This window comes from Notolepis coatsorum, assembly GCF_963971535.1.
Source record: "Notolepis coatsorum genome assembly, chromosome: 12".
Lineage (NCBI taxonomy): Eukaryota > Metazoa > Chordata > Actinopteri > Aulopiformes > Paralepididae > Notolepis > Notolepis coatsorum.
Window position 1 is genome coordinate 479,195 of NC_140176.1, and position 23,445 is coordinate 502,639.

Consider the following 23,445-nt stretch of genomic DNA (forward strand, 5'->3'; position numbering starts at 1 on the left):
TCAGGAGGTAGAGCAGTCGTCTGGTAATCAGAAGGTTAGAGTTAGACAGTGTCTCAGGAGGTAGAGTCTGGTAATCAGAAGGTTAGAGTTAGACAGTGTCTCAGGAGGTAGAGTCTGGTAATCAGAAGGTTAGGGTTAGACAGTGTCTCAGGAGGTAGAGCAGGTCGTCTGGTAATCAGAAGGTTAGGGTTAGACAGTGGCTCAGGAGGTAGAGTCTGGTAATCAGAAGGTTAGAGTTAGACAGTGGCTCAGGAGGTAGAGTCTGGTTGTCTGGTAATCAGAAGGTTAGAGTTAGACAGTGTCTCAGGAGGTAGAGTCTGGTAATCAGAAGGTTAGGGTTAGACAGTGTCTCAGGAGGTAGAGCAGGTCGTCTGGTAATCAGAAGGTTAGAGTTAGACAGTGTCTCAGGAGGTAGAGTCTGGTAATCAGAAGGTTAGAGTTAGACAGTGTCTCAGGAGGTAGAGTCTGGTAATCAGAAGGTTAGGGTTAGACAGTGTCTCAGGAGGTAGAGTCTGGTAATCAGAAGGTTAGAGTTAGACAGTGTCTCAGGAGGTAGAGTCTGGTAATCAGAAGGTTAGAGTTAGACAGTGTCTCAGGAGGTAGAGTCTGGTAATCAGAAGGTTAGGGTTAGACAGTGTCTCAGGAGGTAGAGCAGGTCGTCTGGTAATCAGAAGGTTAGAGTTAGACAGTGTCTCAGGAGGTAGAGTCTGGTAATCAGAAGGTTAGAGTTAGACAGTGTCTCAGGAGGTAGAGTCTGGTAATCAGAAGGTTAGGGTTAGACAGTGGCTCAGGAGGTAGAGTCTGGTAATCAGAAGGTTAGGGTTAGACAGTGTCTCAGGAGGTAGAGTCTGGTAATCAGAAGGTTAGAGTTAGACAGTGTCTCAGGAGGTAGAGTCTGGTAATCAGAAGGTTAGAGTTAGACAGTGTCTCAGGAGGTAGAGTCTGGTAATCAGAAGGTTAGGGTTAGACAGTGTCTCAGGAGGTAGAGTCTGGTAATCAGAAGGTTAGAGTTAGACAGTGTCTCAGGAGGTAGAGTCTGGTAATCAGAAGGTTAGAGTTAGACAGTGTCTCAGGAGGTAGAGTCTGGTAATCAGAAGGTTAGGGTTAGACAGTGTCTCAGGAGGTAGAGTCTGGTAATCAGAAGGTTAGGGTTAGACAGTGTCTCAGGAGGTAGAGTCTGGTCATCAGAAGGTTAGTGTTAGACAGTGTCTCAGGAGGTAGAGTCTGGTAATCAGAAGGTTAGGGTTAGACAGTGTCTCAGGAGGTAGAGTCTGGTAATCAGAAGGTTAGAGTTAGACAGTGTCTCAGGAGGTAGAGTCTGGTAATCAGAAGGTTAGAGTTAGACAGTGTCTCAGGAGGTAGAGTCTGGTAATCAGAAGGTTAGGGTTAGACAGTGGCTCAGGAGGTAGAGTCTGGTAATCAGAAGGTTAGAGTTAGACAGTGTCTCAGGAGGTAGAGTCTGGTCGTCTGGTAATCAGAAGGTTAGGGTTAGACAGTGGCTCAGGAGGTAGAGCGGTCGTCTGGTAATCAGAAGGTTCCCGGTTCAATTCGCACTCCTCGCTGCAGCATGTTGAAGTGTCCTTGAGCAAGACACTTAACCCCTAAATGCTCCCGATGAGCAGGTTGGCACCTTGGCACGGCTGCCTCCACCGTGGGCACGTGAATGAATGGGTGAATGTTGAGGCATAAGTTGTAAAGCGCTTTGGATACGAGCCGTTATATAAACGCAGTCCATCAAACAGATTAATGTTTTATTTGGACTACGAGGGTTGCGCAATGTCTGACTTTACATCATCACATTGGCTTCTCCAAATCATGATATATAGCCCATTTTAGTTTAAATATCAGGCTATTAATAATACTGTTCATAAAAACCTGAAAATTACGCGTGCTTTCAAATCAATCTCCTTATTGTGTTTTTGGATAAATTACCCCAATTTGCGCGGGACCATCCGAGACGGACAGGGCTTTACATCTCTCTCGCTGCCTAACAGCATGCAGGAGGTCCAGGTAAGACACATTGTTTAAGCGAAGAAAAAGTGATTTAAACGTTTAAAGGGGAACTCCAACATTTTGGGAAATTAGCTTATTTAACATCTTCCCTGGAGTTAGACAAGAAGATACATACCTTTTTTGTCTCTGTGCGTGCATTTTAGCTTTGGGAATAGACGCTCCGTTAGCATAGCTTAGCTTCATCACTGGAAGTGAGGCAGGACAGTAGCCTTACAGTGCCTTACAGTGTATTGCAAGGTCTGACATTGACCAAACTTGATATGCATGACCTTGGTGGGCTCTAGGTCAACTCCTGAAAAGGGGGTCAATGTCAGACTTTGCAATCAAAAGTTAGGGGGCTAATAACCCTTGCCATAATTTCAGTGCGCCCCTAACTTTTGATTGCAAGGTCTGACATTGACCCCCTTTTCAGGAGTTGACCTAGAGCCCACCAAGGTCATGCATATCAAATTTGGTCAATGTCAGACCTTGCAATACACTGTAAGACACTGTAAGGCTACTGTCCTGCCTCACTTCCATTGATGAAGCTAAGCTATGCTAACGGAGCGTAAAAGGTATGTATCTTCTTGTCTAACTCCAGGGAAGATGTTAAATAAGCTAATTTCCCAAAATGTTGGAGTTCCCCTTTAACTGGGAACTTCGTTTTTTTTTCAACATGCATTGGTGACATTCAATATGTAAAATGGCATATCTCTGGTTCTATTTGGACTATAATAATAATACTGGTATCTCTGGAAGGGTAACATTCTCCTCTGTTTTTCCATAATGGCTGATATGAGATGTAGCGGTGTTACAGCTAAGTATTGCACCGCACGATAGTTTCTTACCGGAGACGATAGTTGCCGGTCCACAGATGTCCCCGAGCTTCTGGCGCGTGAAGTTCTTGACGAGGCAGCGGATCAGGGTGCTCTTGCCCACCTTGGGGGGTCCGACCACCACCACCACGATGGGGGGGGGCTCCAGGGGGCTCCGGTCCACCAGGGGGATGTGGTGTTTCCTCAGCTTGATGTCCTGGGTCCTGAAACCACAGAGATCCGGTTCACAGGGTTCCTTCCCACAGACGTTGCACAATGAAATTCAATGACTTTCAAGGACTTTTCCCAAGGACTATTTTTCATTTTAAAAAGGGCATTAAAAAGAATCCAATTCACTTAAAAATGCATACATTTTTTTAAGCACCTTAAAAATGGGCTGTTTTCAAGGAATTCCTGGCCTTGACTTTTTTTTGGGTGAAAAAACAAGTGTGTGTGTGTGTGTGTGTGTGTGTGTGTGTGTGTGTGTGTGTGTGTGTGTGTGTGTAGGTGTGTGTGTGTGTGTGTGTGTGTGTGTGTGTGTGTGTGTGTGTGTGTGTGTGTGTGTGTGTGTGTGTGTGTGTGTAGGTGTGTGTGTGTGTGTGTGTGTGTGTGTGTGTGTAGGTGTAACCCTGGTAATATTAACTCAGTGGTTATCCGGGTAATATATTAACCTAGTTGTTGTCTTTGATAATAAAAAATATATGTTATTATTCTGTATTGTATTATAATTTACCTATGGGTAATATGTTATACATGTGTTATACATATTACCTGTTATTTCGTGTATGGGTATTGTAACTGAGGGGTACAATTCCCTGACTGTATTGAGAGTATGGTATTATTAAACCACTACTTAGTTATGTACTTTAATTACTGGCCATACAGTACATGAATATATATGGTGAACACCCACACAAGAATACGGCAATGACACATAAAGTTCTATTTAGAGAATATTTATTATTATCAGAGCAAGCAACGTTAAGTTACAGATTGAGAATTATACTCGCGCTTGTAAGGCGAAGAACACACGTAAAGTAGGTCAAGAGCGTAAGTCAATGAGAATAGTAAGATGGGTCTAAACTGACGCCACCTGTAGCATAGCAATTACATAAGGCACACTAGTACCAGCTGGAGACACTGGGGGGTTCCCTCCGGGTGTAAGCCGGCAGGGTAGAGGAATGTTCGGGTGCAAAGTCTGGGTCAACGAGGAAGAACGAGGTTCCAGATACAGGAACCAGTGCAGTACTCCCTTGATCGGTAGACAAAGCAACAGCTATAATCCAGTATGCCCGACAGCATGGATGAAAGCTAGCCAGCCTCCTCCTAGAGGCGGGCTCGAGGGATGCTCCTCACTGGGGTAGATCCCACACGATAGTGGGGTAGACGGTTCTCTGCTCCAGCAGTCACGGTACCAAAGCAATATAATCCAACCAGAAAAGGTTCTGCATTCGCCGGTGTAGGTTCTCCTGTGCACTATCCGTCACATTAAACTAGGTTGAACTTGACGTTACTTCACTAAACTCTGACACTTTTACTATCCTATTCGCACATGTTATAAGTGCTCTATTTAGACGCAAGGTTGCTCACTTCACTTGGTCGTTGACTCGTGGTGAAGGCTTTACTGGTAATGAACGAACTGCTGCTGTTTCCACCTGCGCCGTATTTATACGTAAGGTGAATTATCTAGTGCCAACCTCAGTTCTGTCTCGTATTACTGCGCAAACCTGGACATGTTGAGACATGCCTTGGCGTTGCCTTTGAACTTGCCATTGGGGGTATGGTCGTTGGCGCCTAGGGGTCGCTGTCCAATAGGAGAGCGAATATTATGGTCTGGTTTGTACCCAGGTAAAGGGATATTCCGTGTATATATACAAAGAACATACAAGGGATATCAAACGATATACAAATATTATACAAGGGATCTCAAGCAATAAATATATATATTCGGTTTAATCTGACCCTTTGTAACAGGTATTATGTAAAACTACTGTCTACGTAAATTAACTGTGGCTTGGCCAATCGGGAGGAAGGTCAAGGTTGATGGGACTGGGTTCACCAGGTGTGGTGATGGAGCTCAGGAGAGAGAGGAGCGGTGGAGGAGTGGGCGAGAGAGAGGAGAGAGAGGAGAGAGAGGAGCGGTGGAGGAGTGGGCGAGAGACAGAGGAGAGAGAGGAGCGGTGGAGGAGTGGGCGGAGACAGAGGAGAGAGAGGAGAGAGAGGAGGAGTGGGCGAGAAGAGTGGGCGAGAGAGAGGAGAGAGAGGAGCGGTGGAGGAGTGGGCGAGAGACAGAGGAGAGAGAGGAGCGGTGGAGGAGTGGGCGGAGACAGAGGAGAGAGAGGAGAGAGAGGAGGAGTGGGCGAGAAGAGTGGGCGAGAGAGAGGAGAGAGAGGAGCGGTGGAGGAGTGGGCGAGAGAGAGGAGAGAGAGGAGCGGTGGAGGAGTGGGCGAGAGAGAGGAGAGAGAGGAGCGGTGGAGGAGTGGGCGAGAGAGAGGAGAGAGAGGAGCGGTGGAGGAGTGGGCGAGAGAGAGGAGAGAGAGGAGCGGTGGAGGAGTGGGCGAGAGAGAGGAGAGAGAGGAGCGGTGGAGGAGTGGGCGAGAGAGAGGAGAGAGAGGAGCGGTGGAGGAGTGGGCGAGAGACAGAGGAGAGAGAGGAGCGGTGGAGGAGTGGGCGAGAGAGAGGAGAGAGAGGAGCGGTGGAGGAGTGGGCGAGAGAGAGGAGAGAGAGGAGCGGTGGAGGAGTGGGCGAGAGAGAGGAGAGAGAGGAGCGGTGGAGGAGTGGGCGAGAGAGAGGAGAGAGAGGAGCGGTGGAGGAGTGGGCGAGAGAGAGGAGAGAGAGGAGCGGTGGAGGAGTGGGCGAGACAGAGGAGAGAGAGGAGCGGTGGAGGAGTGGGCGAGAGAGAGGAGAGAGAGGAGCGGTGGAGGAGTGGGCGAGAGAGAGGAGAGAGAGGAGCGGTGGAGGAGTGGGCGAGAGAGAGGAGAGAGAGGAGCGGTGGAGGAGTGGGCGAGAGAGAGGAGAGAGAGGAGCGGTGGAGGAGTGGGCGAGAGAGAGGAGAGAGAGGAGCGGTGGAGGAGTGGGCGAGAGAGAGGAGAGAGAGGAGCGGTGGAGGAGTGGGCGAGAGAGAGGAGAGAGAGGAGCGGTGGAGGAGTGGGCGAGAGAGAGGAGAGAGAGGAGCGGTGGAGGAGTGGGCGAGAGAGAGGAGAGAGAGGAGCGGTGGAGGAGTGGGCGAGAGAGAGGAGAGAGAGGAGCGGTGGAGGAGTGGGCGAGAGAGAGGAGAGAGAGGAGCGGTGGAGGAGTGGGCGAGAGAGAGGAGAGAGAGGAGCGGTGGAGGAGTGGGCGAGAGAGAGGAGAGAGAGGAGCGGTGGAGGAGTGGGCGGAGACAGAGGACGTTTGGTTGGGGAGAGAAAGTGTTTGAAAGTCTTAGAACAGTAGTGGACGCAGTTATATGTATTGGTTATATCAGTGTTCTGGCATAGTCCAGTCCAGACTCAGCACCCCCTAGTCTAGACTCTGTCAGAGGGCACTGTGGGGGGTGAGAGGGCCCTGTGGGGGGTGAGAGGGCCCTGTGGGGGGTGAGAGGGCCCTGTGGGGGGTGAGAGGGCCCTGTGGGGGGTGAGAGGGCCCTGTGGGGGGTGAGAGGGCCCTGTGGGGGGTGAGAGGGCCCTGTGGGGGGTGAGAGGGCACCGGGGGGGGGCAGCAGACTGACCTGTGGAAGGTCTTGGCCATGCGCACGGCCGACTGCACGGCGAAGGCCTTGGGGTTGCGTCTGCGGACATCGGGGTCCTCTCCTCCGGGGGCGTCGCCCTGCTTCCTGCTCTTCTTCCGCTCCGCCTTGGGCCCACTGTGCTTCTGCGTGTGGCGCTTGTGCTTGGGCTCCTTCTCGTCCATCCTGCCTGCGGGCAGAACACACGGGCACAACACACGACACGTCAGATGCTCCCACGGGTCACAGGCCTTCGGAGACCTTTTTAACACCACTCAACCCTTTCACTGTACTATCACACTACCGACGGTTAACCTTCTGTCGTGTGGCAGTGAAAGGGTTAACCTTCTGTCGTGTGGCAGTGAAAGGGTTAACCTGCTGTCGTGTGGCAGTGAAAGGGTTAAGAGCTACATTTAATACCAATTGCATGACTATACTAATCAAATCAAATGTATTTATAGGGCCCGACAACAACACGTTAATGTCCCCATGGGCCGTACAGGTCTTCTTTAAACAAGTCAAGAAGACAACACAACAATAAGTCAAGAACAGAACAAGAACACCATAAGGTCCAACAACTTTAAAATAAATGCAAATAAATGAAAGAATGCAAGCACTCCCAGACATACCCCACGCGAAGGTAAGGAAAAACTCACTAAAACCTAACAATAGGGAAAAATGCTCCACAGGCAGTGTGGAGGAGAGAAACCTTAGAAGGGCCATTCAAGGGGGGATCTCCCTTCTTAGATGTTGGTGATAGTAGTGTTGCAGACGGACAGTTGGTAAGCATGCACTCAAGTGTGTAGTGGAACACAGATGAGTGCATGCAATAGCAACTGTACATTTTGAGAAGAAACACAAGAACACACACAGCGACACTGGACTTGTCGTGCACCAATTTAAATCCTTTCAGAGGCCGAGCTCCCACCAGTAGCCGCGCAAAAAAAACAACGACTTGAATACAAAGAAATTTTATATATATTTAATATTATTTCATCTCCCGACAGCTGGGCTGCCCCCCCCCCCCCCCCAAATATAATACCTGTGCAAATGAAATGTAAGAATGACTTTTGAATACCTTTTAAATGTGCAATACATTTGAATTTAATCTAATCTGTATGGTTCACCTCCTGCTCTAACCTTCTGTTGGGGCAGAAAACTGTTCTAGGCCTAACAAAAATAATAGTTGGTTTCAGGTTGGTTGTCAGTTTGGCCATGGGTAGGTAGGGAATTTATTTAATTTTATTTTTTAATTTTATTCTTTCCCACGGCGACTATGGATAGGGAATTTCTTTATTTAATTAAAATGTTCACAACAACATGGATGCATGTACTCTGCCAGCATGTTTAATATCCATAATACTAAATGTTTGACTAAGATTTCTATGAAACTTTATTCTTTAAAAAAAAAAAAAAAAAAAATCTGATTTTTTTTTTTTTTTTTTTTAATATATATTTTTTTTTAAAAACTCATAAAATATATTGGGTCGCACCTAAATCGGCAGGGTCGGTCGGCAACCTGAAACCAACCATTATTTTTGTTAGGCCCTATGTCATGTTTGACTGTAAACCCAAATAGCCTAACATTACATGGAAGCTGCAGTTAACCCTTTCACTGCCACACTACCAAACGGTTAACCCTTTCACTGCGACAATACACAGAAGGTTAACCCTGTCACTGCCACACTACAGAAGGTTAACCCTTAGTGAAGGGTTAACCTTCTGTAGTGTGGCAGTGAAACGGTTAAGAGAGAACTCTAATCTATTGATAATCGTCTTCTTCTTTGTTTCTATAAAGCATGACGGTTATATGACAGTTTCCCCATTTCTTTACACTGTCCTTTGCATGTTTATTGAACAGCGGCAGGTCTGTTGAGCTGCGAGGCGGGTCGTGTGGTCGAGGCGAGGCGAGTGGTCGAGGCGAGGCAGGGTCGTGTGGTCGAGGCGAGGCGAGTGGTCGAGGCGAGGCGGGTGGTCGAGGCGAGGCGGGTGGTCGAGGCGAGGCAGGGTCGTGTGGTCGAGGCGAGGCGAGTGGTCGAGGCGAGGCAGGGTCGTGTGGTCGAGGCGAGGCGAGTGGTCGAGGCGAGGCGGGTGGTCGAGGCGAGGCGGGTGGTCGAGGCGAGGCGAATGGTCGAGGCGAGGCAGGGTCGTGTGGTCGAGGCGAGGCGAGTGGTCGAGGCGAGGCAGGGTCGTGTGGTCGAGGCGAGGCGAGTGGTCGAGGCGAGGCGGGTGGTCGAGGCGAGGCGGGTGGTCGAGGCGAGGCAGGGTCGTGTGGTCGAGGCGGGTCGTGTGGTCGAGGCGAGGCGGGTCGTGTGGTCGAGGCGAGGCGGGTCGTGTGGTCGAGGCGGGTCGTGTGGTCGAGGCGAGGCGGGTCGTGTGGTCGAGGCGGGTCGTGTGGTCGAGGCGGGTCGTGTGGTCGAGGCGAGGCGGGTCGTGTGGTCGAGGAGAGGCGGGTCGTGTGGTCGAGGCGAGGCGAGTGGTCGAGGCGAGGCGGGTCGTGTGGTCGAGGCGGGTCGTGTGGTCGAGGCGAGGCGGGTCGTGTGGTCGAGGCGGGTCGTGTGGTCGAGGCGAGGCGGGTCGTGTGGTCGAGGCGGGTCGTGTGGTCGAGGCGGGTCGTGTGGTCGAGGCGAGGCGAGTCGTGTGGTCGAGGCGAGGCGGGTCGTGTGGTCGAGGCGAGGCGAGTGGTCGAGGCGAGGCGGGTCGTGTGGTCGAGGAGAGGCGGGTCGTGTGGTCGAGGCGAGGCGGGTCGTGTGGTCGAGGCGAGGCGGGTCGTGTGGTCGAGGAGAGGCGGGTCGTGTGGTCGAGGCGGGTCGTGTGGTCGAGGCGAGGCGGGTCGTGTGGTCGAGGCGAGGCGGGTCGTGTGGTCGAGGCGGGTCGTGTGGTCGAGGCGAGGCGAGTCGTGTGGTCGAGGCGGGTCGTGTGGTCGAGGCGAGGCAGGGTCGTGTGGTCGAGGCGGGTCGTGTGGTCGAGGCGGGGCGAGTCGTGTGGTCGAGGCGAGGCGAGTCGTGTGGTCGAGGCGGGTCGTGTGGTCGAGGGGAGTCGTGTGGTCGAGGGGAGGCGTGTCGTGTGGTCGAGGCGAGGCGGGTCGTGTGGTCGAGGCGAGGCGGGTCGTGTGGTCGAGGAGAGGCGGGTCGTGTGGTCGAGGCGGGTCGTGTGGTCGAGGCGAGGCAGGGTCGTGTGGTCGAGGCGAGGCGGGTCGTGTGGTCGAGGCGAGGCGAGTCGTGTGGTCGAGGGGAGTCGTGTGGTCGAGGCGAGGCGGGTCGTGTGGTCGAGGCGAGGCGGGTCGTGTGGTCGAGGCGAGGCGAGTGGTCGAGGCGAGGCGGGTCGTGTGGTCGAGGCGGGTCGTGTGGTCGAGGCGAGGCGGGTCGTGTGGTCGAGGAGAGGCGGGTCGTGTGGTCGAGGCGAGGCGAGTCGTGTGGTCGAGGCGAGGCGAGTCGTGTGGTCGAGGGGAGTCGTGTGGTCGAGGCGGGTCGTGTGGTCGAGGGGAGTCGTGTGGTCGAGGCGTGTCGTGTGGTCGAGGCGAGGCGGGTCGTGTGGTCGAGGCGAGGCGGGTCGTGTGGTCGAGGAGAGGCGGGTCGTGTGGTCGAGGCGGGTCGTGTGGTCGAGGCGAGGCGGGTCGTGTGGTCGAGGCGAGGCGGGTCGTGTGGTCGAGGCGAGGCGGGTCGTGTGGTCGAGGCGAGGCGAGTCGTGTGGTCGAGGCGGGTCGTGTGGTCGAGGCGAGGCAGGGTCGTGTGGTCGAGGCGAGGCGGGTCGTGTGGTCGAGGCGAGGCGGGTCGTGTGGTCGAGGCGAGGCGGGTCGTGTGGTCGAGGCGAGGCGGGTCGTGTGGTCGAGGAGAGGCGGGTCGTGTGGTCGAGGCGAGGCGGGTCGTGTGGTCGAGGCGAGGCAGGGTCGTGTGGTCGAGGCGAGGCGGGTCGTGTGGTCGAGGCGGGTCGTGTGGTCGAGGCGAGGCGGGTCGTGTGGTCGAGGCGGGTCGTGTGGTCGAGGCGGGTCGTGTGGTCGAGGCGAGGCGGGTCGTGTGGTCGAGGCGAGGCGGGTTGTGTGGTCGAGGAGAGGCGGGTCGTGTGGTCGAGGCGAGGCGGGTCGTGTGGTCGAGGCGGGTCGTGTGGTCGAGGCGGGTTGTGTGGTCGAGGCGAGGCGGGTCGTGTGGTCGAGGCGAGGCGGGTCGTGTGGTCGAGGCGAGGCGGGTCGTGTGGTCGAGGCGAGGCGGGTCGTGTGGTCGAGGCGAGGCGGGTCGTGTGGTCGAGGCGAGGCGGGTCGTGTGGTCGAGGCGGGTTGTGTGGTCGAGGCGAGGCGGGTCGTGTGGTCGAGGCGAGGCGGGTCGTGTGGTCGAGGAGAGGCGGGTCGTGTGGTCGAGGCGAGGCGGGTCGTGTGGTCGAGGCGAGGCGGGTGGTCGAGGCGAGGCGGGTCGTGTGGTCGAGGCGGGTCGTGTGGTCGAGGCGGGTCGTGTGGTCGAGGCGGGTCGTGTGGTCGAGGAGAGGCGGGTCGTGTGGTCGAGGCGGGTCGTGTGGTCGAGGCGAGGCGGGTCGTGTGGTCGAGGCGGGTTGTGTGGTCGAGGCGAGGCGGGTGGTCGAGGCGGGTTGTGTGGTCGAGGCGGGTCGTGTGGTCGAGGCGGGTCGTGTGGTCGAGGCGAGGCGGGTCGTGTGGTCGAGGCGGGTTGTGTGGTCGAGGCGAGGCGGGTGGTCGAGGCGAGGCGGGTCGTGTGGTCGAGGCAGGGTCGTGTGGTCGAGGCGGGTCGTGTGGTCGAGGCGGGTCGTGTGGTCGAGGCGAGGCGAGTCGTGTGGTCGAGGCGGGTCGTGTGGTCGAGGGGAGTCGTGTGGTCGAGGGGAGGCGTGTCGTGTGGTCGAGGCGAGGCGGGTCGTGTGGTCGAGGCGAGGCGGGTCGTGTGGTCGAGGAGAGGCGGGTCGTGTGGTCGAGGCGGGTCGTGTGGTCGAGGCGAGGCGGGTCGTGTGGTCGAGGCGAGGCGAGTCGTGTGGTCGAGGGGAGTCGTGTGGTCGAGGCGAGGCGGGTCGTGTGGTCGAGGCGAGGCGGGTCGTGTGGTCGAGGCGAGGCGAGTGGTCGAGGCGAGGCGGGTCGTGTGGTCGAGGCGGGTCGTGTGGTCGAGGCGAGGCGGGTCGTGTGGTCGAGGAGAGGCGGGTCGTGTGGTCGAGGCGAGGCGAGTCGTGTGGTCGAGGCGAGGCGAGTCGTGTGGTCGAGGGGAGTCGTGTGGTCGAGGCGGGTCGTGTGGTCGAGGGGAGTCGTGTGGTCGAGGCGGGTCGTGTGGTCGAGGGGAGTCGTGTGGTCGAGGCGTGTCGTGTGGTCGAGGCGAGGCGGGTCGTGTGGTCGAGGCGAGGCGGGTCGTGTGGTCGAGGAGAGGCGGGTCGTGTGGTCGAGGCGGGTCGTGTGGTCGAGGCGAGGCAGGGTCGTGTGGTCGAGGCGAGGCGGGTCGTGTGGTCGAGGCGAGGCGGGTCGTGTGGTCGAGGCGAGGCGAGTCGTGTGGTCGAGGCGGGTCGTGTGGTCGAGGCGAGGCAGGGTCGTGTGGTCGAGGCGAGGCGGGTCGTGTGGTCGAGGCGAGGCGGGTCGTGTGGTCGAGGCGAGGCGGGTCGTGTGGTCGAGGCGAGGCGGGTCGTGTGGTCGAGGAGAGGCGGGTCGTGTGGTCGAGGCGAGGCGGGTCGTGTGGTCGAGGCGAGGCGGGTCGTGTGGTCGAGGCGAGGCAGGGTCGTGTGGTCGAGGCGAGGCGGGTCGTGTGGTCGAGGCGAGGCGGGTCGTGTGGTCGAGGCGGGTCGTGTGGTCGAGGCGGGTCGTGTGGTCGAGGCGAGGCGGGTCGTGTGGTCGAGGCGAGGCGGGTTGTGTGGTCGAGGTCTGTTATATGACAGTTTCCCCATTTTCGTGTGGTCGTGTGGTCGAGGCGGGTCGTGTGGTCGAGGCGAGGCGGGTCGTGTGGTCGAGGCGAGGCGGGTTGTGTGGTCGAGGTCTGTTATATGACAGTTTCCCCATTTCTTTACACTGTCCTGCGGGTCGTGTGGTCGAGGCGAGGCGGGTCGTGTGGTCGAGGCGAGGCGGGTCGTGTGGTCGAGGCGGGTCGTGTGGTCGAGGCGGGTCGTGTGGTCGAGGCGAGGCGGGTCGTGTGGTCGAGGCGAGGCGGGTCGTGTGGTCGAGGCGAGGCGGGTCGTGTGGTCGAGGCGGGTTGTGTGGTCGAGGCGAGGCGGGTCGTGTGGTCGAGGCGAGGCGGGTCGTGTGGTCGAGGAGAGGCGGGTCGTGTGGTCGAGGCGGGTCGTGTGGTCGAGGCGAGGCGGGTCGTGTGGTCGAGGCGAGGCGGGTCGTGTGGTCGAGGCGGGTCGTGTGGTCGAGGCGAGGCGGGTCGTGTGGTCGAGGCGGGTCGTGTGGTCGAGGCGGGTCGTGTGGTCGAGGAGAGGCGGGTCGTGTGGTCGAGGCGGGTCGTGTGGTCGAGGCGAGGCGGGTCGTGTGGTCGAGGCGGGTTGTGTGGTCGAGGCGAGGCGGGTGGTCGAGGCGGGTTGTGTGGTCGAGGCGGGTCGTGTGGTCGAGGCGGGTCGTGTGGTCGAGGCGGGTCGTGTGGTCGAGGCGAGGCGGGTCGTGTGGTCGAGGCGGGTTGTGTGGTCGAGGCGAGGCGGGTGGTCGAGGCGAGGCGGGTCGTGTGGTCGAGGCAGGGTCGTGTGGTCGAGGCGGGTCGTGTGGTCGAGGCGGGTCGTGTGGTCGAGGCGAGGCGAGTCGTGTGGTCGAGGCGGGTCGTGTGGTCGAGGGGAGTCGTGTGGTCGAGGGGAGGCGTGTCGTGTGGTCGAGGCGAGGCGGGTCGTGTGGTCGAGGCGAGGCGGGTCGTGTGGTCGAGGAGAGGCGGGTCGTGTGGTCGAGGCGGGTCGTGTGGTCGAGGCGAGGCGGGTCGTGTGGTCGAGGCGAGGCGAGTCGTGTGGTCGAGGGGAGTCGTGTGGTCGAGGCGAGGCGGGTCGTGTGGTCGAGGCGAGGCGGGTCGTGTGGTCGAGGCGAGGCGAGTGGTCGAGGCGAGGCGGGTCGTGTGGTCGAGGCGGGTCGTGTGGTCGAGGCGAGGCGGGTCGTGTGGTCGAGGAGAGGCGGGTCGTGTGGTCGAGGCGAGGCGAGTCGTGTGGTCGAGGCGAGGCGAGTCGTGTGGTCGAGGGGAGTCGTGTGGTCGAGGCGGGTCGTGTGGTCGAGGGGAGTCGTGTGGTCGAGGCGGGTCGTGTGGTCGAGGGGAGTCGTGTGGTCGAGGCGTGTCGTGTGGTCGAGGCGGGTCGTGTGGTCGAGGCGAGGCGGGTCGTGTGGTCGAGGAGAGGCGGGTCGTGTGGTCGAGGCGGGTCGTGTGGTCGAGGCGAGGCAGGGTCGTGTGGTCGAGGCGAGGCGGGTCGTGTGGTCGAGGCGAGGCGGGTCGTGTGGTCGAGGCGAGGCGAGTCGTGTGGTCGAGGCGGGTCGTGTGGTCGAGGCGAGGCAGGGTCGTGTGGTCGAGGCGAGGCGGGTCGTGTGGTCGAGGCGAGGCGGGTCGTGTGGTCGAGGCGAGGCGGGTCGTGTGGTCGAGGAGAGGCGGGTCGTGTGGTCGAGGCGAGGCGGGTCGTGTGGTCGAGGCGAGGCGGGTCGTGTGGTCGAGGCGAGGCAGGGTCGTGTGGTCGAGGCGAGGCGGGTCGTGTGGTCGAGGCGAGGCGGGTCGTGTGGTCGAGGCGGGTCGTGTGGTCGAGGCGGGTCGTGTGGTCGAGGCGAGGCGGGTCGTGTGGTCGAGGCGAGGCGGGTTGTGTGGTCGAGGAGAGGCGGGTCGTGTGGTCGAGGCGAGGCGGGTCGTGTGGTCGAGGCGGGTCGTGTGGTCGAGGCGGGTTGTGTGGTCGAGGCGAGGCGGGTTGTGTGGTCGAGGCGAGGCGGGTCGTGTGGTCGAGGCGAGGCGGGTCGTGTGGTCGAGGCGAGGCGGGTCGTGTGGTCGAGGCGAGGCGGGTCGTGTGGTCGAGGCGAGGCGGGTCGTGTGGTCGAGGCGGGTTGTGTGGTCGAGGCGAGGCGGGTCGTGTGGTCGAGGCGAGGCGGGTCGTGTGGTCGAGGAGAGGCGGGTCGTGTGGTCGAGGCGGGTCGTGTGGTCGAGGAGAGGCGGGTCGTGTGGTCGAGGCGGGTCGTGTGGTCGAGGCGGGTCGTGTGGTCGAGGCGGGTCGTGTGGTCGAGGCGAGGCGTGTGGTCGAGGCGAGGCGGGTCGTGTGGTCGAGGCGGGTTGTGTGGTCGAGGCGAGGCGGGTGGTCGAGGCGGGTTGTGTGGTCGAGGCGGGTCGTGTGGTCGAGGCGGGTCGTGTGGTCGAGGCGGGTCGTGTGGTCGAGGCGAGGCGGGTCGTGTGGTCGAGGCGGGTTGTGTGGTCGAGGCGAGGCGGGTGGTCGAGGCGAGGCAGGGTCGTGTGGTCGAGGCGAGGCGGGTCGTGTGGTCGAGGCGAGGCGGGTCGTGTGGTCGAGGCGAGGCGAGTCGTGTGGTCGAGGAGAGGCGGGTCGTGTGGTCGAGGCGGGTCGTGTGGTCGAGGCGAGGCAGGGTCGTGTGGTCGAGGCGAGGCGGGTCGTGTGGTCGAGGCGAGGCGGGTCGTGTGGTCGAGGCGAGGCGGGTCGTGTGGTCGAGGCGAGGCGAGTCGTGTGGTCGAGGCGGGTCGTGTGGTCGAGGCGAGGCGGGTCGTGTGGTCGAGGCGAGGCGGGTCGTGTGGTCGAGGCGAGGCGGGTCGTGTGGTCGAGGCGAGGCAGGGTCGTGTGGTCGAGGCGAGGCAGGGTCGTGTGGTCGAGGCGAGGCGGGTCGTGTGGTCGAGGCGAGGCGGGTCGTGTGGTCGAGGCGGGTCGTGTGGTCGAGGCGGGTCGTGTGGTCGAGGCGAGGCGGGTCGTGTGGTCGAGGCGAGGCGGGTTGTGTGGTCGAGGAGAGGCGGGTCGTGTGGTCGAGGCGAGGCGGGTCGTGTGGTCGAGGCGGGTCGTGTGGTCGAGGCGGGTTGTGTGGTCGAGGCGAGGCGGGTTGTGTGGTCGAGGCGAGGCGGGTCGTGTGGTCGAGGCGAGGCGGGTCGTGTGGTCGAGGCGAGGCGGGTCGTGTGGTCGAGGCGAGGCGGGTCGTGTGGTCGAGGCGAGGCGGGTCGTGTGGTCGAGGCGGGTTGTGTGGTCGAGGCGAGGCGGGTCGTGTGGTCGAGGCGAGGCGGGTCGTGTGGTCGAGGAGAGGCGGGTCGTGTGGTCGAGGCGGGTCGTGTGGTCGAGGCGAGGCGGGTCGTGTGGTCGAGGCGGGTTGTGTGGTCGAGGCGAGGCGGGTGGTCGAGGCGGGTTGTGTGGTCGAGGCGGGTCGTGTGGTCGAGGCGGGTCGTGTGGTCGAGGCGGGTCGTGTGGTCGAGGCGAGGCGGGTCGTGTGGTCGAGGCGGGTTGTGTGGTCGAGGCGAGGCGGGTGGTCGAGGCGAGGCGGGTCGTGTGGTCGAGGCGGGTCGTGTGGTCGAGGCGGGTCGTGTGGTCGAGGCGGGTCGTGTGGTCGAGGCGAGGCGGGTCGTGGCGGGTCGTGTGGTCGAGGCGGGTCGTGTGGTCGAGGCGGGTCGTGTGGTCGAGGCGGGTCGTGTGGTCGAGGCGAGGCGGGTTGTGTGGTCGAGGCGAGGCGGGTTGTGATTTTGAAATAACTCATGATGAGTGATGTTGGTGCAAAACTAATGAATTCCACAGATTCTACTCATAAGTAACTTGGCCTCGATGTCAAAGTCCTGTACACTGTGTAACGTTGCTGGCTCCTGAAAAAATTGACGTTTTAAAGCCTGTGACGTGTTATTGATTGTGTGTGTGCGTTTGATTGATTGATTGATTGATTGAAAATGTTATTAACAGATTGCAGAATGGGTACAACAATACAGTACAGCTCAATTGTGTGTATTGAGCTGTACTGTACTGTACCCATTCTGCAATCTGTTAATAACATTTTCAATCAATCAATTCAATCAATCAATACTAGGGCTGCAACGATTAGTCGACTCGACATAATCGACGACGTCGATCATAAAAACTCGGCGACGCCGAATTTTTGCATCGATGCGTCGTCGCTACCTATCTTTGTGAAAGTGGCTTTTCAGCTCTGGTCCAGCTGAAGACAAAGCAGAGGAACAGATTGGACATTGAGCATGACCTCAAAGTTGCTTTGTCTACCATCACCCCAGACTTTGAGACTCTTGTCAGGAGCAAACAACATCCCCAGTTATCCCAATAGTTCCCCCAAACTTACTGTCGGTCTGTTATGTTAAGCTAAGAAGTCTGCTAAGAGCCCGGAAACAGAAAAGCCCACAGGAAGCAGAGATGGAGGGTGTGACAGATATAATCGTTAGATTAGTCGACTAATCGAAAAAATTATCGACAGATTAGTCGACTACCAAAATAATCGTTAGTTGCAGCCCTAATCAATACACACAATTGTTAAGGGGATGCAGACCAGAGAAATACTTTCGTCTTGTTTACATCAGAGTCCCCCATTTTCAATTCATCATAACATATATGACATACAGGTAGACAGTACTGCTACATCTATACATTTATGACATACAAGATTTACAAATACAGTACTGTTTGTGATACAAAGAGTCTAGAAAAGAGAGTATATACATTTGAGGGGGAAGAAACTGTACATTGTAGGAGGTGGGGTGGGTGGGGGCTGGGGGGTAACTGTACATTGGATTATCGACGAAGCCTTACTTGGTTCTAAGAAGAGTCTCGTGTATTACTGGGTTAGGACATTTACTGTACATTGGAGGGGGTTGGGTTTGGACATTTACAGGGGACAGTTTCGAATTGCAGTCTCCCGTAGGTGTTCTTTGAGAGTGGTTTTGAAAGTGGGTAGGGATTCACATTCCTTTACAGCTTTAGGTAGGGCGTTCCACATTGATGTGGCATAATTGCGAAACGTGTTTAGTCCCTTGTTTGAGCCGAATCTGGGTTTAACATGATTTGTGGAGCTCCCTCTGGTGTTGTGGTCGTGGTATTCACTGACCTTTGGGAAGTATTTTGACATGTACGGGTGTACAGTGCGACATATATCTCGCACGTGCTACAGCAACAGCTGTCTGTGCGATGGATGGATTTACTTCAGTAGCACTGGTGCGATAGGGATTCGGTTCATATAGATACTCTTATTTTGAAAATCCTGTAGCGGGTCTCATTTCTGCCCACGCGCAGCTCCAGCTAGGCTCCGAAAGCTAGCAACGTTCAGGTGCATATGATACTCTTATTTTGAAAAAACTCTTGTGACAACTCGACGAGTCGTATCCGCCCTATCCGTGCCACTGCTTCTGCAAGCAGAGCAGCGCGTTGGTCGGTTGGTGCACGTTAACACAGCAGTGCGCCTACACGTCCCGAAATAAGTCCGTGGTGTTTTTTCTTTCTCGCAACGGGTCAAATGCATCTACATGCTTTGCACCGTCGCCATTCCTTTATGCGCACATCGCCCGAAATTAACGTTTATGTACCATTACAATCACTACAACGTTAGCAAGCTAACAAGCTAATCCTGATCACAGGCAGAGCCAGCAGACACAGTGTGGAAAGGGAAATGGGGGGGCACTCTCTCCCCTTCCCTGTGTGTGTGTGCGTGCGTGCGTTTGGAAAGACGATGAAGTCACTAGTCAAGACTCAGGACAGGAGTATATTATAGTAAACTGAGGATGGACAGATAATGATGATATTCAAATACAAGTTTCGAGAGGAGTGGAAGTTTGAAGACAGACTAGACTACAATATGATGCGGGGGTGGTGAGTTGAAACAGTGTGTGTGAATGAATGAAAACTTTATTTAACAGATTGCAGAATGGGTACAGTACGGCTCAATACACACAATTGTTAAGGGGATGCAGACCAGAGAAAGACGTTTGTCTTGTTTACATCAGGGTCCCCCATTGTGTGTGTGTGTGTGTGTCCCAACCGACCCCACTTCTATGTTTCAATAAATTATTTGCATTTAAAACTATTAACACTGACTCATTCCTTCAGTCCACTCAAAATTATGCTAATATTCCTTATGTTGTTTATGATATTAATTTAAAATAGCATATGAGAGTATCATAGTAATAATAACACATGGCGATATACTAAATGACAGCCAAACATGGCACTGCAACTAAATAACACAAATACAATAGGCACATTTGTGACTGTTACAAATATAACACGTTTTATACTTGTGCTACAAGATTTTGGCCTGTGCTACAAAACTATCAACCTCTGTAGCACCAGTGCTATGTGCAAAAAAAGTTAACGTACAGCCCTGCATGGGTACCTTGGTCGTGTAGTGTATCTTGTAGACCAGGCCCATTGCAAGTTGCTGTACTCTGTCGTCTACTCTAAGCCATCCTAGGTTGTCAAAGTGGGCAGGGGTGAGGTGGGTTTTAGGAGTCAGGTCAAGCAGTAGTCCGACTAGTTTGTTTTGAGATGTTTGTAATTAGTTTTTTAGTGCCTTTGAGGTGCTTTGGTACCATGATGTGCAAGCATAGTCGTAGTGACCTTGAATGAGTGCTCCTGCCAGAGTCTTCAGGGTATTGTTGTTTACCAGTGAGGAGATCCGCTTTTTTTATTACACTGGATGCCATTTTGTCACAGGAGAGATTAGCCTCTAGGATGGAACCCAGGTAGGTAATTTCATCTTTCCTTGTGATAATATTGTCACCCACTGTAACTGAGAAGCCGTCGGTCTTGCTGAGTTTGTTACTTGATCTGAAGAGAATGGACTCTGTTTTGACAGTTTGTTATCAGCGAGCAGACTAACTTCTGTCCCCCTGCTCCACCCCCCCCCCCCCCCCCCCCCTCTATAGGGAGCTGCTAGGGCTGGCATTTTTAAACTATATTTTGCACAATATATCATTAGCCATTGCACTTTACTGTCTTGTTGTATCACTGTTTTGTCCTGTTCTGCACTTTATCTGTGAACACGGATACAGCGTGTTGTTCTGTTGTTGTTGTTGTGTGAGAAGATGAACATTAACAGTACATTACTGGCAAGGCAACACACTCGATTGATTGATTGATTGATTGATTGATTGAAATTTTATTAACAGATTGCAGAATGGGTACAATACAGTACGGCTCAATACACACAATTGTTAAGGGGATGCAGACCTGAGAAAGACTTTCATCTTGTTTACACCAGGGTCCCCCATTTTCTATTCATCATAACATATATGACATACAGACAGTACTGCTACATCTATACATTTATGACATCAGATTTGTTCGAAGGTAACGTTACTGTTATTAATCTGGATGGAAGAACACACTGGACACATTCTAACTAGTTACTAGAACACACTGGACACATTCTAACTAGTTACTAGAACACACTGGACACACTCTAACTAGTTACTAGAACACACGGTTCACCGACTAAACCGACCACACCACACGGTACCGGCAGCACCGACGTGTTAGAAGAACAACTATCTGGACGCGTCAGGTTACAGGTTAGCTCGGTTGCTGGTTCGGTACTAATGCCGTGCTCAAGGACCCACAGACGAGCAGAGGAGAGGCAGGTCTAAGACGCGTTACATTACGTTAAGATGCGTTACATTACGTTACATTACGTTAAGATGCGTTACATTACCTGCACGATGTAACTCCTAATATTCAGCTTCTTCAGTAACTCAAGTCGCTCACAGCATGTTTTCACTTTTCACGCGTGCGCGGTGTGTGTGAACTCTAACCCGGAAGTGGATTACGAAATAAATGTTACCCCCCGAGAAACAAAGGTGAAGAACCACGAAGGTTCCGCGTCGCTCTCGAAGACACTCTGACGTCACGAGACCGCCGCCATCTTGGTACGGGGGAAACAAACGGATTTCTACTGATCACGTGTCTGCGTTGAGCTCCGTTTTCATTACGTGTTTTATTGATTGATTGAAAAGTTTAGGAATTGTGGGATATTTTCAATGTTTGGTATCCTTTTTTTCAGCACAGCCTCACATATATGACCTGCCCGTTAGTTTTCATACTGTATAATACTGTATATACTGTATACTGCATAATGTACAACACAAAACACAAAATCGTATGTATGATGTCACAGTATGATGTCATAATCAAACATTCTAGATAATTTGTGTTCTATATATATTCAACAATTCTCTCTGGCCGTAGGGTGTGGTAGTGAGGGGCAGGTGGAGGTGGCTAGGAAGATGCAGAGCATTGGGGGGGTGGGTATAAGTAAGGTGGCGAGAGTAGGGGAGAAGAGGGGGGGGGGATGTAAGGGGGTGATAGTTGGGGTACCGGTCGAGGTTACAGTAGAGCAGCTGGTGGAAGAGCTAAAGGAGGACAGGCGTAATGGCATAGTTAAGAGTGCAGCAAGGATGAAGAGGGGAGCGGAGAGGGCAGTGACGGGGACGGTAGTGATTACGTTTGAGGGTGGGGTTGTTCCTAGCGAGGTATTAGTAGGGCGTAGGATGTATAGGGTTAGGGAATTTGTTCATAATCCTCTTAGGTGCTATAGGTGCCAGGGGTTTGGCCATATAGCTACCACGTGTATGAAGGGGATGAGGTGCGCTAGGTGTGGCGGGGAACATGAATATGGGAAATGTGGAGAGGGAGTGAAGCCGAGGTGCTGTAGTTGTGGTGGGGAGCACAGTGTAGCGTTTCGGGGGTGCGAGGTGATGATGAAGCAGGTCGCGGATCGGAGAGAGAGAAGGGAGGGTAAGTTGACGTATGCTGGGGCGGTTAGCAGGGCAGGACAGGGGAGCCAAGAAAGGGTGCAGGGGGTTGAAGGAGGGCATTTGGCAGTGAGGGTAGAGCAGGTGGAAAGAGACAGGGGAAGGGAGGAGAAATTAGGTATTGTGGCCTTCGTGGCAGGGGTAGTTACTGGTATGGCAGAGGTTACGGGTAGAACAGAGATGGTGAAGATGATTGTTAGGATAGCGGTTCAACATCTGGGATTGGAAGGTCTGGACTGGAGGGAGGTGTGTGAAGAGTTGGCTGAGGGGGCTGCGAGGGACAGGGCTGCGAGGGACAAAGCGGCCCAGGATAAGATAGCAGGGGGCAAGGAGGGTCCCGCGGAGGGGGGCTCAGACAGGAAGTAGCAGCAGTAGAGGCACTCCAATGGACAATGTAGTTGATGACGGGGTCCAGTAGAAGAAGAAAAAGAAGGTGAAGAAGGAGAAGAAGGAGAAGAAGAAGAGCCCATAAAAAGAATTGCGGAGGGCAGTAATACGCCTCGATGCGTCTACTCTGCCGGAAATTCAAATAAGAAGAAGAAGAAGAAGATCTCATTGTGCATCTTTGAACAGGACTCAACAGATAGACTGCTGTGGAAAGGTGAGTGTCCACAACGGCTAGCTTGATTGATTGATTGATTGAAAACTTTATTAACAGATTGCAGAATGGGTACAATACAGTACAGCTCAATACACACAATTGTTAAGGGGATGCAGACCAGAGAAAGACTTTCGTCTTGTTTACATCAAGGTCCCCCATTTTCAATTCATCAGCTAGCTGTTCTACTTGAATACTGAATGTTAATATCAGACCATATTGAATACTGAATGTTAATATCAGACCATATTGAATACTGAATGTTAATATCAGACCATATTGAATACTGAATGTTAATATCAGACCATATTGAATACTGAATGTTAATATCAGACCATATTGAATACTGAATGTTAATATCAGACCATATTGAATACTGAATGTTAATATCAGACCATATTGAATACTGAATGTTAATTCAGGTTGACAGTTGACATCATTTGACAGTTGACAGGGGGCTGGAAAGTTGATTTAATAAAAGAAAAAATACTAATTTAATCAGATTAATCACTTTATTCAAATTGACGATTTAGTTTGATATTAAAAAAAATAAAAAAATGAATAAAAGAAAAATGAGAATAATTTTTTTTATTTACATTTTTTTATTAAAAACAAAGGTTGGAGCGTCCGTTCGAAGAACCCTGATGAAGTTTGAATCCCAAAAACAGGCTTCGGGGACAGCCTTACCAAACATATTATTTATATTATTCAAATGGACCTCAAACATGTTCTGTTGTGATGTCACAGTATGATGTCATAATAGCACATTCTAGAACATTTCTGATGTCACAGTATGATGTCATAATCAAACATTCTAGAACATTACTGATGTCACCGTATGATGTCATAATAGCACATTCTTGAACATTTGTGATGTCACAGTATGATGTCATAATAGAATATTCTAGAACATTTCTGATGTCACTGTATGATGTCATAATAGAACATTCTAGAACATTTGTGTTCTATATATATTCAACAATTCTCTCTGAAGAGCTCATTCTGCATCTTGGAACAAGACTGAACAGGACTGAACAGATAGACTAAACAACACATAGACTGAAGCCTGCATTTCTCAACCAAGGTGCCTTGCCGACCGTTTAGCTGTGGAAAGGTGAGTGTCCACAACGGCTAGCTAGCTGTTCTACTTGAATACTGAATGTTAATATCAGACCATATTGAATACTGAATGTTAATATCAGACCATATTGAATACTGAATGTTAATATCAGACCATATTGAATACTGAATGTTAATATCAGACCATATTGAATACTGAATGTTAATATCAGACCATATTGAATACTGAATGTTAATATCAGACCATGTTGAATACTGAATGTTAATATCAGACCACATTGAATACTGAATGTTAATATCAGACCATATTGAATACTGAATGTTAATATCAGACCATATTGAATACTGAATGTTAATATCAGATCATATTGAATACTGAATGTTAATATTGAATCAGACCATATTGAATACTGCATGTATCAGACCATATTGAATACTGAATGTTAATATCAGACCATATTGAATACTGAATGTTAATATCAGACCATATTGAATACTGAATGTTAATATCAGACCATATTGAATACTGAATGTTAATATCAGACCATGTTGAATACTGAATGTTAATATCAGACCATATTGAATACTGAATGTTAATATCAGACCATATTGAAT

The 23,445-nt window shown here is 53.8% G+C and overlaps 1 protein-coding gene across 1 annotated transcript in view; it reads right to left on the reverse strand.

Annotated features, from left to right (window-relative positions):
• Window positions 1–20,157, reverse strand: part of bms1 (BMS1 ribosome biogenesis factor) — an 80,075-nt gene extending 59,918 nt beyond the window's left edge. The window contains exons 1-3 of the mRNA XM_084326208.1: window positions 20,054–20,157; window positions 6,514–6,700; window positions 2,841–3,031 (exon numbers count right to left, since the gene is read on the reverse strand). Coding sequence (XP_084182334.1) covers window positions 2,841–3,031; window positions 6,514–6,695 — 373 coding nt within the window. The 5' untranslated portion in view covers window positions 6,696–6,700; window positions 20,054–20,157. The remainder of the gene's footprint in view (window positions 1–2,840; window positions 3,032–6,513; window positions 6,701–20,053) is intronic.
• Between the last annotated feature and the right edge of the window lie 3,288 nt (window positions 20,158–23,445).